At 41.7% G+C, this 19370-nt stretch overlaps 1 protein-coding gene across 1 annotated transcript in view; it reads right to left on the bottom strand.

Annotated features, from left to right (window-relative positions):
* Positions 1-17486, bottom strand: part of gabrb1 (gamma-aminobutyric acid type A receptor subunit beta1) — a 96735-nt gene extending 79249 nt beyond the window's left edge. Inside the window, exons 1-3 of the mRNA XM_050062347.1 lie at positions 17029-17486; positions 16844-16935; positions 16682-16749 (exon numbers count right to left, since the gene is read on the bottom strand). Coding sequence (XP_049918304.1) covers positions 16682-16749; positions 16844-16935; positions 17029-17108 — 240 coding nt within the window. The 5' untranslated portion in view covers positions 17109-17486. The remainder of the gene's footprint in view (positions 1-16681; positions 16750-16843; positions 16936-17028) is intronic.
* Positions 17487-19370: the final 1884 nt, after the last annotated feature.

The following is a 19370-nucleotide window of genomic DNA, read 5'->3' as shown; positions in this document are numbered from 1 at the left end:
GAGAAACTTGGCTTGTGCATGGAGGCATACAACCGCGAGGTGGTAGTTCTAGTTTGTACAGGCAATTTAGTGATATCCCTGCAGTCAGGGTCTTGACCGGTCTTAAAATAAATCCAGAGCCCTCTTTGTGTGAGAATGAGACAAGACCAAGTAAAAATACAGTTGAGTCTGAGACAAGCCTTCAAAAAGTGGTCTCAAGGCTTGTTGCAAGTATGACAGCATTCCTTAACACAAGTCACATAGTGTCAGGAACAATCCCTGTGCAATAACCACGCATGCATCCACTGCTCTTGTGAATAATAATTTTTTCACACTGTTTTTTTTACATGCACAGTATATAACACCACTGTCACATCAAATGTATGCATGCTCTGTCATATCCACCCACCTCATGTAAAGCAACCTGTTAATGATATTTATTTATGTGTATCATTTAGTTTTTTGTTTTTGTTTTAGTAAGAAGCAGGTAAAAAGGTTTATGAACAGGCTTATGGGTAATGAAGAAGCCTGCATTTGCCCATGACAGAGTCAGGTCTCATATCTGTGGTTAACGTAACGTTACCAGTCGCCACAGTGATTTCTTTATAGAGTTAAGAATGGCTGCCTGAATGCTGCAAGGGTGACGTTAGCTTGTAGCGTGTGTGTTGCTTTTTGTTTTCATCTAGTTCCAGTGACTGACACACTGGGGTGATATAGGCGTAAATGAGTTGACATGTTTGAAATATTCGAACTGATGTAACCAATTGCTGTGTAGCAGATGTGAAGGATGTGTGCTGTTGTTGGTTTTTATCCACCCCTCTCTCTGATAGCCTGCTGGTTATCAGAAGATCTTCTGGTTCTGGTCTGATAATGGCGTTACTAACCATCTTGCAACAAACTAGCTTAGCAGCGTAGCGTGTCTCACTGGAGTAGAATGCTTAGGTTTGGGGGGAGCAGACAGCAGACAGCATGTTTTGTTGTCGTGTGGGCTGCTGGGCTGCGTTGTTGAGCCCAGTGACACTGATGGTATTATGTCACACAATTTGAGCTGTATATTTCATTTTCCAAATGTAATAGATAGAACAGAAAGCTACGTGCGGAATGACTCAATACAAATTCATTATAATAAATATATATATTTAACGTATACCGTAAAACTTCAATTAGTGGCCCGGGCTATTATTTGCTAAAATCACCGAAATCAACAGACCTATATTTGGGACAGGCCTTTAATTCCTTTCACACAAAACTGTTGCTCAGCAAAGATCAGGAAATAAAATCAAATTGTGTGTATACATATATATTTGTGTATATACATATACATATATATTTGTGTGTGTGTGTGTGTGTGTTAGGGTCAGTTTGGTTCAATATCACACAGTGGTAATTTAATGGGATAGTTCATTATATTGTTGGGTTTGTAATACATATCGAACCGAAAGCCTTGTATCAAACGGTTCAACACGAATGCGATTGCTTGTATGTGTACCCATACTTGTCCAATGATACTGATTTTAATTCTGATACTAAACCTTTATTTATCCCCAGATGGGAAATTTGGTTGTTGCAGCAGCCCAAAGACAGCAATTAGTACCAATAAAGTAAAAGAAATCTGAAATAAGTTGTGTATAAAAAACAAAAATAGGAATAAGAAGAAAAAATAAAAACTCTACAAGAGCATGTGGAGACAAAATTTGCAAGGTAAAGTGATAGTGCTGTGGTTAGTAAGGCTGCACAAATATAAAAGCCAGGTCTGAAAATATTAGAAATCATTACAAAAAAAAAAAAAAAAAAAAATCTTGTGACTTTAAAGGGCTAGTGCACCCAAAAATGAAAATTCAGCCATTATCTACTCACCCATATGTGGTTTCAATTAGGTGTTTTTGGACGTTTGAATCTGGGGCGCTGTAAACCTCCATTAGGTGGAGTTGTGTTGCTACCTCCTCTCCCCTTGGATCTCCGGAAGTGCTGTGAGGACTCTAAAACTTCACCTGAGCCTCCCTCGGCATATGGGTGAGTAGATAATGGATGAATTTTCATTTTTGGGTGCACTATCCCTTTAAGCATAAAGCATAACCATGCTAAAAACTTTGACTTCTGCTGTCTACCTCTCTACACTTACAGTGTCTCAAGACTGTGCTCTTAATGAACTCAATTAGGACCACAGGAGCCTATATAGTAAAATACATCTACTTACAATAAGATAGCCAAGCATTAGTCAGCTTCGTGCAGCTGATGAACTACACATTGCAACAGAAAAGAAAACCTACAGAATCTCAAACTTCACTGGACAAAAACATGGATGTCAGAATACCATTCAAAGCACACCATTTGTAATGATCCACTGTGAACCCCGTGTATTTGCAGGGAATGATGGGATAGCCATTGACATCCACAAGACAAATTACAATGTATATCTAGGCATAAATACATGCTGCGGTCCTTTTTGCAGGAAGCGCTGTGCATCACCCAGGCAGAAACCATGCCACAGCCGATAAAGTCTGCATGCTGAGAGAAGGAGCCGGACCTCAGCGAGCGAGCAGCGAAACCTCATGTCGCATCACTGTCGCTTTAACTCACCAGCTGCTCTTGCTTCTGACAGCACAGCATGTCTGATGACTAAGGCCAGTACGGGCCTGACAATGATCTGAAATCTCCCTGTAATCTGTTCACTAACTGCCAAGTTCAGTAGAGCTTCACAAGCATACAGGGCCTGTCTGCCGGCTTCATGTCAATGTCAGGGACAAGGTCGCTTGATTTGTCACATTGTGACATGAGAAATGTCCTCAGGGAAATTTGGAGGAGGATGCGTCTTCCACCTGGCTCTTTATCCATATGTAAACAAGCAGAAAGGTAACATTCACAGGGATAAGTCAGGTTGGTTGGTCTGTTCTCATGTTTGTACAAATATCTATGAAAAGCAATGCATCACAATTTGTATAACCACGTAATCAGAAAGGCTGCGATCATGTAACCAGTGTGCTGACAGGAGTAAGGACAGACGTAGCAGACCAATGTTTGGAACCATGTGAAACCAAGTGAACTACATCACCAACATGTTTCTTTTACTAAACCTAACCTTTGTCACTTTACGTTAAGTACATCACGTCATTTATGGGGCACTAATTAATTAGATATCATATGAACTGTTCCATGTGCGTTGTCGTCAGATACACAAACCATTCTATGAGGATACGTCAGGTTGGTCCATCAATCAATTCAACGCTTTGATCCTGAACAAGAAGGGTACACTACACTGTACAGGGTACACTGATTCTAATGACTCCTTGAGTTTTGATCTAGCGCTACAGTCAACTATTTCACCCCTTCAAATAAGATATTCACTGAAAGTGGCTGTTGATATTCAGGGTCTCCAGAGGATGAATTCTGTTGTTTTCAGTGACCCATCATTCTTCTATCATAGACACCCTAATCTCTAGTGCCACAATGATTACCTGCAGTGACGAATTATCAATGTGACTTGCCATGAAACATACTGAGGTCACTTATGCTCCATGAGGATGAACCCTTTCCATTTTAAACACTCCATGAACTTTCCTGTAATTCCACCCTCAGGTCAAACTTTCCAACTTCATGTCATAGTCTAACAGGCAGATTGCCATGGACTTCACTGAGCATATTTATACTTCCAAGGGGATAAACTCATGGTCTCTCCTCTGGTGACATCCACACTACCACATTTGTGGTATAACCTCATATTGTGCAATGCTATGAACATTGCAGTGTCTAGAGGCTGCTATTGGGGTTCAAGACTTATTTTAGGCTTTGGCTGTGTCCAGAAAGTTTTTTAACTTTCTCAAATCACCAATCCAGTGGAGGTGCAGAGGAGTGAAATTAGACAAAGCTTGACTACTTTTCTTTCTTTTGTGTGTACACTGAGTGCAGAAATGAATGGACTTGCACTGGTATGGTGCCTTTCTGGTCTTACAACCACTCAAAACACTTTTACACTGCAAAGTCGCATTCACGGATTCACACACAAATTCATACACTGGTGGCTGTGGCTACCGTACAAGGTGCCACCTGCAACTCAGTTTAAAAGTCACATACATTCACACATCGATGGCAAAGCCATCCAAAGGAATTTGGGTTAGTATCTTGCCAAACGACTTCAACATGCAGACTGGAGGAGCTGGGGATCGAACCGTCGATCTTTCCATTATGGGTTAACAGCCGCCTCTATGAAATAATTATAATCACCCTGTCATTCCTACTTTTTTTGCCTTTGCCATAAACTTTAAACATTTAGCTCTCTTTGTGTCCTGATTAGTACCAAAAAACATTTGACTCATGTCTTGCCATAACTAACCCAGTGACACACTCTGTAAAATGCAGTCTATCGGCTGCCGGAGGCCGTCACTTTTATAATCATGTCTTCGTCTGTTTACTATAATTGGATCAGTGTTGTAGACTAATGTGTTGTTGATTTATTGATGATAAAAAGCTGCATGTACTTGACAGTAGAGCGCTATGGTCTCAAACACTACACTGACTGCATTTCCATGGATATAAACTTGATATGAACTGGTCATTGTTGTGCTGGTTTTCCCCTTAAGGATTTTTCCTCACTGACAACATCATATTCTGTATATAACCTGTATCAGTTTATTGCAACACTTCATTTGAGTTCTGTGATGTTTACACTGAGTGAAATGTTCAAACCTGTTTTTTTATTCCTGTAAAATCCCATGAAATGAAAATATTCTACATGTCATGTTGTTGCAGTCACAGTTTAGCACAGTTATGTGCCTTTATGTGCATTTTTAATACTATCAAAAACTATCATGAATCATTAAATATTCATTCAATACACATTCACAGACATTCACACTGTTTGTCACTTGTTGCTTTCCACTGAATTAGCTCTCAACCTAGCCACTAACTGGTGTTTGATAAAAAAGCACTGTGGGACGAATGAATATTAAACATAAAAATATATGTGCATCAATAAATCAATCAATCATCAATCTGATTTTTCTCACGTCATACAAGGTACAACATCAGTGAAATGCAATCCCATCAGCTCCTTCAGATTGTGCATTGTAATTTAGCCCTTTTTTTGTCTCCCCTTACATCATTGGCTGCTGCTTTATATTGGTTCTGGTAATCCACGATTTCTGATTGTGGAATGACTTTACCGTAGTTATGGTAACCGTTACTTTTGTTTTACAAATCAAAACCACCACGACTCAGTGAATTCATTGATGTCATCAGTGATTTTGACAGTGGTGTCCCTCCAGACTCTGATTGGCTACATCTTTTATGTCACTGGGGGCATGCCTCATGGTTTTACATATCTTGACCTCAACAAGATGGCTACATGGCTGCTCCACCTGAGCGCGGGCAGTGACTTTGCAGTTGCCTCTGAACGCGTTTAGTTTATTCCCCTTGTGGTGCAGGACAAGCAGGAACAACTCATTCAGCAAATGGTTAATGGTAAAAGCATGCAAAATATAAACAAAATAGGCTCCAGTACATGTGAATCATTATAAACTCACTTTTACAAATCAAGCCTGACAGATTTAGTACCTTTAGAAATTTTGGGCTCTCCACAGTTAAAACAATAATTCTTGGGTTTTGACCTAAGTTGGGCTAGATGTCCTCTCTGTTATGTTAGGTTTTTTGTTTGTTTGTTTGTTTGTTTCGTTTTTTTTTTTTTCCACCCTTCCATCCACTATCTGTAAGTGGTTATCCTTAAAGGGTTGAGGTGGGCCTGGAGCCCATTCCAGCTTACATGGGTTTGAGGCACGGTACACCCTGGACAGGTCGCCAGTAGGGATGTCAACACTTTTAAATTCTAAGTACCCCCCAAGTATTAAAGTGTTGTAACATTCGCTTCATCAGCTTTGACTTAAATAAAGTTTACTTGGCATCATCAACTTCATCACTGAACCTGCTGTGGTCATTTTCAGGTTATCAGTTATTTTGTCATTGGCATCGTCATCATTCCCACGTTCACCATTTTCTGTAATACTCTTACTGTGTTCTGTCTTGACCTGACAGAATCCCAGATCTCTGGGAACTAGGGATGTCAATGGTTTAACGTTTAATCTGTTAACCGCCAAGAATTCAAAACTGGGAGGTGTGAACAGTGTATGATGATCTTAATATTCTAGTTCTCTTATATTGACTTATTGAATTAATTTTAAATCAGTTGACCTAGCAGACCTTGTGGAACAACACTCTGTCACTAATTTTGTTTCAGTACAGCTGGATGACGTCGCTCCCCTGCCAACTGCAAAGAGCTGATGGAGAGTGGCTGCGCTGGATGAGATGCCTTCAGGCCTGTGGCCCAAGCAGAAATATGATGCTATATTTATTCTATTCAAACATGAAAGAAAGAGGCTTTCATTCAACAGAACATCCTTTGTCATTGCAACCTTCACTGCATTTACAGTTTTCAGCCTTGTGTCTATGTATTAGTCATAAAGCAGTATGACCCCCATCTCACTTCCTGCCAGTGTTCTCTGTGGCCAGCTGTAGCAGCCACGTTCACTTTTGGCAGCCACTGACATATTTTGAATTTTGGCTGAGATAAGTTTGGTTCTCTTCTCTCTCTCTCTCTCTCTCTGTAGGCAGGCTTGAGGACATCACTAAAGCTCATTCAACTATCAGAGTTCCAGGTAGTTAAAATTACTTTTATGAGGTCCACTGCTGAAGAAATGTTCAGTTTGAGTAAATAAACTAGTGATGGTGCAGCAACACAGTTGTTTTACTGTTCACGAGCGTTGCTACTGAGCTGACTCTACGCGTAAAGCAGTCTGATGTTGTCACAAACGTGGTTATTTGTGGAAGTGATTTGACATGAAGATGAAAACAATGCAGACTAACGATAGCCACTACAAACGTAGTATATGACCTGAATTTATCATTGGGACATGGTGGGTGGTGTGTCACCTGGACAAGAAGCCTGCAAAGCTGCAGACCACTGTTCTAGTCCAACAAACAGCAACACCGCTTGTTTTTTAGCGAGTCACTGCTGCACAAGCGCTACCTGCTCAGTAGCAAACAGCAGACGGACACAGTTCGAGACTAGCTGATGAACATAATGGAGCATTTTGCAGCTAAAGAGACAGATATTCCCCCAATCCCAAATGGATCCCTTACAGACTCGTTGACTCAAGCCCTAAGCCCTTACAGACCTAGGAACAATTCCATTTCTTCCCCTTAGCCATTGTCTTGGCCCTTCCCCTTGGTTTTATGCGTTCCATTGAAGAAATGGAATTGGTCCTAGGTCTGTAAGGGCTTAGGGTTTGAGTCAATGAGTCTGTAAGGGATCCATTTGGGATTGGGGGAATTGTCAGAAGTTGGTGGAGACCAAACACAGAGCTAAAAGAGAGTGAATATTGCACTTACAATTATCAGATGGACACAAACACGACTCAAAATGGATGCTAATGTTGCTCTGAGCTTTCCAGCCCTCAGATGTTGGTGTTTTAAGAGAGCCATCACTGCTTTTCCATCGGGAATTGTGCCCCCAAAACTAGGTATTGTAAGCCAAAAAATGATCTTTTCCTACCCAAGTGGTTTTTATGCCTAAACCTAACCACACATTCACCACAGCATTGTTAACAGTGTGAAGTTTCAATGTACACACAAACATGATAATGTAAAATGTTGGTGGTTTGTAAAAAATGGTTGGTTGTAAAAAGTGATTTGTAGAAATGTACAATGCCAACATTTTTTCTGGTGAGTGGGTTAATTACAAAATGTAAGATTGAATAATTATAAAGATAACAAAAATAGCTAATAACAGAACATATAGGACCTCCCTATGTAGATCACAGCACAAACCCAACCTGATTCAAGCCCAGGGGAATGTTGAGACATTTCAGCCCGAACCCTGCTCATCAGCTCAATCAGAATTGGGCAGAGAATCAAATGAGATGCACTGAGATTGTGTGATGGTGGTGGAAAAACACTTTCTCCCACCAGAGGTGAGAACAATGAAGTGCACCACCCCATCACAGTAGAGAAGTGTGAAGAAAATTGTGGTGCGTCCTAACAGATGAGAGGAGACTGAGAAATGGTGGCTAGAAGCTGCAAGAGAGGTGACAGACAAAGCAGAAACTGAGAGGATCGGTGGTTAAAGAGGGACGAGAGGAGAGTTGAATTTGTCAGCTGATCTCTGCATTGCACTTCAAATACAAACTTTCTTACAAATCATGTATCTCTGTATGTTCAAAGCCTCCTGGAATAATCCTGGTTTATTTCAACTTGGGCATTACTTTTGTAGTTTTGCCCCCCATCAGTTTTGATATTATGTACTCATGAAGTTCATTTGCTGAGATCTGTGACGTCACTACAACACAGTGTGAGGGGGATGAAAGCACAAGCAGTCAGATGATCAGACAAGTTATAAATAAACCAACCATTTATCCGGATGAAACCACTTTATGTGGAGCTAAACCTTAAAGTGAGCGCACCTGAAATGTTGCTATAATGTGTAAAAAAGTGAAAAGTTAGAATTTGCCCCAACTGCCAGGAGTTTTACACACAAAAAAATAAATGACACTTTTGACTTCTATATAGACAGTGATTTTGAACAAGACAGGTTTCTTCATACTTTGGATTTGACTGACATGTAGCTTGATGAGCATAATCATTTAGTCTTTTCTTCCCTGCCAAAGCATTGTCCATCCCATAGGCCTACTTGAAAGTTTACATGTCATTTTGTCTTCGAATAAATACTGCTACCCGAATCTTTGAGTCTTTGTGTAGTCAAGACCATTTAAACCGAGATCAAGTCATGATCAACACAAGAGGGTATCAAGACCAAGACTTTGAGGGGTTGAGACTGAGTCAAAACCAAGACCAGAGGGTATCAACACCAAGACAAGATCAGTGTGAGTCCCACAATGAAAGACACACTTAGGATAATTGTGGAACAAGCAAACCATAGGCTCCTGCTAATCTGAAAGATCCACATTCCCATAAAACTTAAGATTCCTCTTCATTCACCTCTTTATTGCTCTAAATATAAAGTATGCGAGAATGTATGAGTGTGTAATGAGAAATGTGAAAGCTGGTAACAGTGACAAAAATCTCTAATTAGGAATGAGTCAAGTTATTTGTTGCATTTGAAGCAGGAAGTTCTTCATCCAGCAGCTTGTTCTCATGCACTGTTTGTACATTTTCCTACAAAAATTAATGCACAAAAAAAATTCGTACCAGTCTTAAATACTAATGGGCCAGTAATTTCTGTATAATCGATGTATTTGGGAAGGGTGTGATCATGTGACTAATGCTCTGACAGGACTAATGAAGGCAGCAGTTGGGGCAATGAATGAGTCACAAAACATGTGACTTTCCCAAAAAGACCAGAGTTTGGAACTGTGTGAACTTTGAGCCATTTTAAGGTATGTGTCACCATGTGTCTAATCCTCAACCTAACCACAGTAACTGTTCGTCAAATACGTAACTTTATGTTAAGTATGTAATGTCATTCATGGGGTGCTAACTTGTAAGATATCAAACAAACTATTGTATGGGGAAACACTGAATCCAATAACAGTGATGAGAATAATTAAGACAATGCACAGGCATTTCAGTGATATCCCCACAGTTGTGGTCAGAGTCCTCTTTGTCTGTGTCCGAGACAAGACGGAGTAAAAATGCAATTGATTCTGAGGTGCGACCTTCAAAATATGTTCTTGATACAGTACCAAGACCAATCCTGACTACAACAACACTGCATCAGAGCACTCTTGTTTCTTTATAACGCTGGAGGGGACAAACTCAACAAGTTGAAAATAACACATGAAATAAGTTTGTATGACATGTTAGCAAACAGTTGCTTATTTACACAACCAGTGGACTCAGAGCAACATTAGCATCCATTATGAGTTGTGTTTGTTTCCATCTGATCAATGTAAGTGCAATATTTACTCTCTTTTAGCTCTGTGTTTGGGCTCCACCACCTGTCTCTTTAGCTGCAAAATGCTCCGTTATGTTCACCAGCTAGTCTCGAACTGTGTCCGTCAGCTGTTTGCTACTGAGCAGGTAGTGTACAAGGGTTTATCACTCACTAGCCTCTTTCACACTGCTTCTTCAAGGCAGGAATTTCACGCAGTTATGCTGCCTTGCTGTTCTGTATAAAAGGTACTATCACAGAATCAGGGGACAGAGTTGTCTCACCTATAAGTCGGCATTGGAGGTAGTAACAGCCCCAAAACAATGTCTGTATAAAAGGGACGGCCAGCAGGACGAGATCATGGGCTGCATGGGTGTGACATATTGACGACCTGTTATGCCTGCAACCCACCACAAGATATTTAGAAAGTAGCTGATATCCGAGAAGAACAGCAGCTGAAGATGTCTGTAAACTGGAAGAACAATGAGGTCCGGGAGTTCCTTACCCTCCCAGCAGAGGACGAGATCAGCGGCTGGTAAATAATTGTTATTGCCATGCTAATATTGCTATTGTTTAGAAAGTGCTGCGGACGTGCATGTTATTTGTCACACAAGAGGCCATTGCTGTTGCCTGTCATGCCTTTTTTGCTTGCGTGATGCTGTATAAAGTCACACACTGGAGTGGGATGATGCTGTCTTTGTTTGGCTGTGTAAAAATGCAAAGGCGTCATGAAGAAGCCACTTCGTAGCAGCCCTATAGTGCGATTTCTGTGTGAAAATGGCTGCTGAAAACAGTTGCCTGCCGCTGCTGGTGAGAGCCGTGAAAATGAACCAAAACAACAAGCTGAAAGATGCTAAAAAGTCACAAAGAACTGAGGGAACTACACAGTTTGGGATAGTTCTCTGTGAGTTTGTCACTATGAATGACCCCTTCCACATTAAACACAGTCATGTGATCACTTTTTAAAAAATAGATAAATGGATAGATATAAATATTGCAGGGACACGTAAATATGATATTGTTAAGGTCTTTCTGTATGGAGCACTTTGTCATTGCTGTTTCAGCAACATTTTTCACTCTTAAGTTTCAATTTGTCACTTTCTATGTGTATAAGATTTCCCCCTGGCACCAGGATTTAATTTAGACTGATAAGGTCTATCTACAATATCTCCTCTATGGTAGTGAAGAGAAAAGGAGGAGCTGAAACAGACACTTTTTTAAAGGAATTTGCACTTTTACACTTTCCTGAAGCCACACTTTTAGATTTCTACCTTGAATCAATACTTCCTGTATGTCATAAGATCATTCAGGCTTCTGGTTAAGCTTGGCTCTGACACAAGTGGCAACTTGTGCCAAGAGCTTCCATAAAACAGAGCAATAACAAGCCCTCCCCATCCTTGTTTTCATTGAGATGCATAATGAGGCAGAGCACCACGGTCCAATCAGTGACCTATGAAGACAGGCATGGGTAACACAGTCCAATCAGAACGCGGCACTGGGCTCCATCCATTTCCCATCTGTAATTTTGACAGCTCCGAGTCAAGATGATAAACAATTCATAGCTCAGGCTCACAATCACAGCACACCACAAGTACCATTCACTCACATCCATGCCGGCCTACAGAGGCTAACCACAGTAAATACACTAACACTGAAAATGGCCTCAAAGGTTTTTGACTGTGCATTCATTTAACAGGTATTCATACAGTTATTTTTATGTTTAACAACTATGATTGATGATTTGACCTATGACCCAAAAGATGCACTAAGACTGTAGTTACTGCTCGCAGCTATGCAGAGTGCAGGGAGTGTCTCATCTTTTTCAGTATGAGTAAAACTGTTTTTATTTCTTACTAGATTCAATTTGCATTTGTTTTATTTATAGATGTCTATTTTGAAAATAGAAACAGAAAATTCTAAGCACCTCTAAAGTATTATTGTGTGTAACATATGCTTCATCAGGTTTGACTTGAATAAAGTTTACTTGACATCATCATCATCATCTGCATTACTGAACCTGCTGTGGTCACTGTCACGTTATCAGTTATTTTGCCATCATTCATTCCCACGTTCACAATTTGTTGTAATATGCTTACTGTGGTTTTTCTTGACCTGATAGAATCCCAGATCTCTAGGTAACAAGGATGTCAATCGTCAACCGTTGATCCGTTAAGAGCTGAAAATATTTTTGACCGGTTACAGGTCAGCCTACAGGTTGATTTTGCTAGTCTACAGTTTACCATACTGCATACCACCCAAATCTAGTGGGAGCTAGCTAGTGTTAGCAGTGCCGCTCATCTGGCCATTACTGCTAGTAAGACCATCCTGACCCAACAGCATTGCTGTGGAATCACGTGCCCACCCTCTACTGCTCTGTTACAACCCTAAGCAGTGGCTAGTGGTGCTAACATAGTTAACAGTGCTAAAAGGGTTTTGTGGCTCAAAATGGCGCTGCTTACTCACCAGGGCACCCTAAAGGGGAAATAATGTTTATGCAGTAACACATTCTACTACCGTAGCATTAACAACTGTAATTGCCAAATGGGCAGCGCAGATAGCTAGCTACCATGAGCTTCCTCCCGACCCAGGGTGGTGCACAGTGCAGAGTGGCCAAGAAACCAGTGGAGACTGAGTTTGGGCTGTGAGCACAATTCCACATGCTAACGCAGCTGGTTGCCGGGTTGTCAGTAAAGACAGCAGAAGCTAAAATAAAAGGCAGGACATTTACAACACAAAAAATTTTATCACCTCTGAATGGATAGTGCTTTGAAATGCTGAATGAGTCAAAGGAGCACTGGGATAAAAGGAAAGGCCTGTTGAATTTCACGTCTTTTTTTTTTCTAAAAATGAACTGGTTATTTGTGGGTTAATGGATGTCAGCCTTTCAAAACAAAACTTAACCAAAACTGGCATCCCTGCTGGGAATCCAGGACAAATCGCAGTAACTACATTTATTGTGGTTTGCCTTGTATTGTGTAGTTACTGTAGTTTTTGCACCCTAGTTTCTCTACAACATAACAAGACTGAACCAGGAAATGTTGTCACAAGATAGAACTGATATCCAAGGGTTTAATTTCAGTCACAGCTCAATTTTGACCAAACTTGTAGTTACTATGGTTAGCCTTTGTGGGGCAGCATAGTTTAAAAGTGAGTGGTCTCAACATACAGACAGCTGCCCTTGCCTCTGACACAAAATGACACATTGCATTTTCAGGCTGTCAGATAAGATTAGATGACTCCAACAACATAACAGTTATTCCAATGCTGAATGTGAGTGTATTGTACTTTGAATTTGAGTTGTAAAACAGCAAATACACCTAATAAACGCGCTAATAAAAAATCATATAGCGATGGTCTTTGTCGTGCTGCCACAGGAATTTAACAAGCATATGATAACATGAATCCATAGGCACAGGTTCTGCTTTTGTTTCTGCCACTCTGCTCCCACTGTGAGGACGAGTTTCTAGAACTATATTTGGGCACTGCTCAGGACCTGTTACTAAATCTAAGCTCTCCATACTTTCAGGGGTTGCTGGCAGTGCTGTCCATCATGATTGGTCCCAGCATATGTGACATCACATTAAAACAAGGGCAGCAACAACAAGCAGTGACCACCATTCTGCTACATCTTTATGGAGCAGGACAGGTACTTTAAATGCATACTGCACCTGCAAAAGAACCATCTGTAATCAATTTCTCAACCACTGGTTGTGTTGACTTTGTGAGAAAACTTTGTTTTGCACACATGCCACAGCGCCTCATAAAGAATCCAAAACTGAGAACATTCTTCATGAACTGAAGTAACTGGGGTCCAGGCTTAACAGCAAAACTATATATATATATATATATCCCTATATATACTGAGAAAATGGCAAAAGTAGCTTGCTACTTGCAAAGTTACTTTGATTTTTTGACTGTATGTCAAATCAGCGTTTTCTCAGTGATCAGAAAAAGTGTCAGCTAAACAAATAGGCAGGCAAAAAAATGTACATTTGAACTGTTAACTGTAAAATAAGACTTTCTTCTTTTCTTTCTTCTTTTCTCTTTTTTTGGAAGACATTTGAACACGTCCTCCAATAACATGACATCATCAGTCGATCTATTACTCCCTCTCTCTTTCTCTCTTCTCTTCCTACTCAGTGTAAGTAATTCAGTAATTCAAAAACAGAATCCTAAAATATCTTTTTCAGTCAATAAAACCATAATAAATAAAAGACAATCAACAAATCAACAATAAAAATAACAGATCTACATTAAAACTTTCTTTTTTGGGACATTAGAACATGAACAGATAACACGCGACATCAGTATGTCACTCCCTCACCTCTCTTCCTTCTTAATACTGTTCTGTCTGTCAGCTTTTTTCTCAGCCCTTGTGTCTATTTCTCTAGTGTCCACCACAAATCCACTAAATATAAAGAATCTATGGGCAAGACATGTGATGGACATGTCAAGAAGTGTAATGTAGCCAATCAGAGGCAGAGTAGCGCGGGTCCTGCCAAGAAAAGCCAATAGCGAAAGCAGCAAGCACAATTAGTGTGTGATGTCATACAGAAGTATTTCCCTCATCTTCATGCCTTGGTGTGGCGCTGGCGTCAGTCACATTAGTTATCCTCAGTTTTATTATCCTTACTTTTATCTGGGCCTCTATAGAAAAAAATGTCTGCCGAACTTCAAAGCTTTTCCTGGGAAAAGCTTGTAACTTTTGAGGACGCTACCACGCTACTCGGTCAATTAATCAACTTCACTACTGTAAAGCTACTTGACTCAGAAAGTAGTGATGTTACCACCACACCACTGAGAAATGTTAGTAACATCACTACTTGTAGTGACACTACTGCCCAGCACTGTTAGAAAAGTAAGGCTTTAGTGAAAATACATGTGTTTGGGAAATACTGAGCATACGACTGGATAGATGAGACTTGTATTATACTGCATGAGTTGTGTGAGCGTTTGTAAATGGATGTTTTGATGTTGTTAAACCAGAATGCCATTTACTTCTACTTATGAAAGATGTTTGCCTTTTTGAAAGAAAATTTGAAAAAAAAGTTACTAACATTTTGTAATGTCACATGACATACATCATGTGACACACGTCACTACTGTAGCATGCTACACATACTGGTGCACTACGCTGTTGCTAACATAACTCAATTGACTTTTGGTGTCACACAGGGACACAAACAGTGGACTCCTGGGTGAAAGTCTGGAGTTTGTTTGACCCATTCACCCTATAGTACTTTCTCGCTCTTTATACTACTGTAGTTGTCAACGGCGTTACAAACTGCCACCAGCCAGTGCATTTCGTACAACTGCAAAGGGTGCCTCTGAGTGTCAGTGTCTGATGCTGATGTACTTTGACAAAGGGGCAGTATTTGACAAGTTGGGAGTGTGCTATAATCCAAGTCCCACACTTCCAAAAATGTGCATTGAGTTTGTAAACGGATGTTTTGATAAAGTTTTGCTGTCATTAAATGCGAACCCCATTTACTTCTACTCATAAAGAATGTTTGCCATTTTTGGATTCTCCGTTCACCGTGAAGGCATGCGTAAAAAGAAAGTTATGTTCATGAATTCAAGGTAACATGAGGTAAGAAACTGATATACAAATTGTCATTTTGCAGGTGAAGTATTCCTTTAAAACCAAAAACTATGCAAAACAAGACCAAGTGTTGGTAGTATTAATACTGTTTTGCTGTTACTGTTTTAAGGAATCAATTAACCTTCTTTTTTTTTAAAGTGAAACTATGTGTTTGTGAGCTGCTTTTAAAAATGTGCGTCTGCAGTAGGAACTGACTGGGCTTGTGGCTGACGGGAGAGAAAGTCAGACAGCACTGACAGACAAACTCACACACTGGTTTGGGTCTTTTCCATGGGAATTGCTGACATAAGAAAAATATAAAAATAACGCCTCCATTTCTCATGAACAAAAAAAAAGGTTCAGTATATTTGGATCTAATAAGAGACTTAAACAGGAGGATAAAAGGAAGTAACAAGAAAGAGACTGGGCTAAAGCTGCAGTAAAGCAACAACAGTTTAAATGCTCATTATGAGTAGGCCTATGTATTAGTAGATGTATACACACACACTGTCTGGCCGACCTCACACAGTTGTATCTGCTATAAAACACTGTTGGTGTGTATTCCCTGGGCACCTTGGCAGCGCTGCATTGTACCCTGTATTAAGTGGTCAAATCATATTCTGCAGACACTCTGCTTTTCTGGGCCTCCTTCCTCCTGTTGACTCACTGACAGCCGTTATGTAATTACTGCACTGAGGCCAAAAAATGGCCAAAGCATGCACACAGACGTCTTATTTTCTTCTGTCTTCCCCCCTCCTCTTGTGTCCGTTTCCCCCCGCCGCTAGCCGCGCTTCTCTGACACCGGGCTTCTCCACGCATGCTGCGGCCGCAGATGCGTGCGCGGAATCACTAAACAGCCCTCTCTCATCTCATTCTCCATGTCTGTCTCTCTCTGTCTTTTTAATTCTTAGCCTCCGCCGGTTGTGACACCGCGGGGAAGTAGGCTACTTGATGCATACGGATTGGCTTTGACACATTGCGGATCTCTCCATGGTGCTGAAAAGGGAGCGGAGGAGGAGGTGGAGGATGAGGAGGAGGAGGAGGAGGAGGGGAGGGGGGTCTTTTTAGTTTGCTTCAGGAGCGGCGCTGCACCAAGTAAAGAGGCGAACCGGACTGACACGGATTTCTCCTCTCCTCTCTGTTTGTTGGAGACTGCGCTGAAAAACTCGCCCGAAAAACTGTCACGTGGAGGCAGCCTGTGTCTCATACCGCATCGCACCTCGGGAGGATGTGGATAGGTAACTTACCATGTTGACTTCAGACACCATGTCAATGCTGGCGATGTCTATGCTCATGCCAACATCCACAGGGGCGCCTATTGAAAATATGACAGCGGAGTGTTAGTACGCACTAGACCCCAGCAGCCCTCAGCATCACATGTTAGTTCCATGAACACTGGCGGCTTTTACCTCCAAAATCAGGCCGCAGACGGATGTCATAGCCCTTCAGCAGTTTGTCCACGGTGGCTTTCACATATGACATGTTGCTAGGTTCGTTGGCGCTGTGGACAGAACATTGCAATTCAGGACTATGACATGTTTTAGGGGCCTGTCTGAAACAACTCATGACACATGATGTTATTATCAGATCTCACCTTTGCGCCCCGCAGACTACAGTCGCCAGCAGGGACAAGCAGCAGACCCCCCAGCATCCGCGGTCCAGAGTAGTCCACATCACTAACTCCGATCCTGCCAACGACTTTGACACAAGATCTCAGGGATGCAACTTAGGCTGCAAAATTATTCCAAGAGCAACGCATGCGCGTCGTTTTATCAACATCCAAGCGTCAGCGGCAAGGTGAGACCAATTTGGATGAAAATGTAGCCGCGATGGGGGTAGGGAAAAAAAACAGCCTATAGGTGTGGAGACTTCACTTGGAGAGTGGAGGTTGGCGCATGAAGCGGCACATACATCCTCCCAGCCCCCGTGGATGTCAACACACACAGACAGACCACCCTCCGGCAGCACTCTCAGCTTTTTCCAGCAGACACAGCAGTGTCCGGAGCAGATCTGCGTCAGGCTCGCCTTCCCGCTGCCGCTCAATTTGGAGACGTTAAATAATGAGCAGCGAGCGCGGCTCCCCGGTCACCTTTAGTAAGCCGGAGGAGTGAGAGAGAGAGTGAGTGTGTATGTGTGAAAGAGAGAGAAAGAGAGAGAGAGAGAGAGAGAGAGAGAGAGAGAGAGAGAGAGAGAGAGCGTCATGCAACACAAGCACGTCTGAGGAGCTGCGCATTTTCGGAGCTCCGCCAGGCAGCAGCGGATCCCATTCACTTCGCGTCACGGGCTGCACACCAACTTAATTAATTGTTTAAAATCCCAGAAAATGCATTAAAAAATGCAACGCACGACTAACTGATGAGAGAGGAGATAAGATACGCTGTACGGGAGCTGAAATGGCTTCGGCTCCGACTGCAGGGCGTGAAGGGAATGGAGAAGAACTCTTCTGCATTTAACTCGTCAGAACACTGGCAGCAGAGTTACACCATTAGTTGTCAGCTATTGTCATGATGGCACTCAGATTTTGTTATTTTGTTAGTGAATGAAATAAGATGATTCCTCACACACACCCTCCTGCCACTCCTGGTAACATCTCTATATCTAAATACCTCAGGAACTCCCAGTGAAGCTTCTTTAAGAACTCCTGACACTGAAGGATTTCCTCAACTCTTACAATCACCACACCTGCACCACCACAGCTTCCCCAAGGACCCCACAGATCTTTCCAGTTGGCTACCCACTAACCTCCTTGACTATAATTAATGTTGGATAGTACTTTTATAACATAGCCCCTGGCTCTTTCTGGCAACCCAGCCGCCAGAATAAATGTTGGCATTGTAGGTTTCTGCAAACCATAGACCATAGTCTTGAAGAAGTTTAAAGTAAAGCTTTTCAAGCCACCAAACAATTACTTCACACTGGACGAAACTGAAGGGAGAAATATAACTAATGCGACAAAGTAGGGGAGACTGGGGTTGGCTGTCACAGTGCTTGTAACCGCCACACTAGAGGGCGCTGTGACATTATTTTGATATCAAACAGTTGGCTCGCCATCCTGCTCAGTTTGCACTGGTCATTTTGTGGGACACACATAAGACATTGAGTGAGGTGAGAAGATATATATTGTAAAAAAAGATAAACATTTTGATTTTTTTTTTCTTCCCCCATTTGTGGCGCCCCCTGCGGATGACGGCACCCTTAACATTTGCCTATACTGCCTATACCACATCTGACAATGCAGATGTCACCTCGATCTGGTTGTCCACAGACTCCCGGTCCGTGACCTTTGACCTCTTCCCTGCTACCTGTTTTGCTAACTGTGTTTTTAATTTGATTAAACACATGTATAATTAGAAATATGGACCATTTGCGCTCAGTGTTGTTGCCACAGTGTTGGCAGTGTAGTGTTTTTGCAGTTATGGGCTCTGCACTGTACAAATGAATGGGTGAAGCTAAGTAGCAGCAGCCTGGATCTGCTGGCTGTTGGGAGGCTCACGGTGCTGAGATGAAGCAGTTCTGATGGCAGCAGTTACCCAGAAGGCAGCGGGACCTGTTTGGAAGCTGTCTGAAGCAGCAGTGGTGGAACAAACTCTGACTGACCATCATGATGCTGCAAGGAGGTCCGTTTGTTTCGAGAATGTCCAGGCTGCTAAAATCAAGAATTAGATTATGATACGTGTTTGTTTGTTTTCTTGTTTTTTTCCCCCATCTTTGCAATGTGTGGATTCATCAGTGTTTGGTTAAAGCAGCTGTGCGGAACTTTTCGTTTTCGTTGATTATAGCGGCCCTTTGGTCGAAGCGGTATGACACCCACAGCTTGGTGTCATAAAATTCCGACTGCAGCCGGCAATTACCGCATGCATTTGTTTTGGAGAGCGAGAGGATTAACTAACGTCAGGTCAGTCCAAGTAATTAGTGGAAACAGCAAAATTACTCAGT

The sequence above is a fragment of the Epinephelus moara genome, chromosome 14 (assembly GCF_006386435.1).
Source record: "Epinephelus moara isolate mb chromosome 14, YSFRI_EMoa_1.0, whole genome shotgun sequence".
Classification (NCBI taxonomy): Eukaryota; Metazoa; Chordata; class Actinopteri; order Perciformes; family Serranidae; genus Epinephelus; species Epinephelus moara.
The sequence above is the reverse complement of the archived record's forward strand: the minus strand, read 5'-3'. Positions and strand labels throughout refer to the sequence as shown.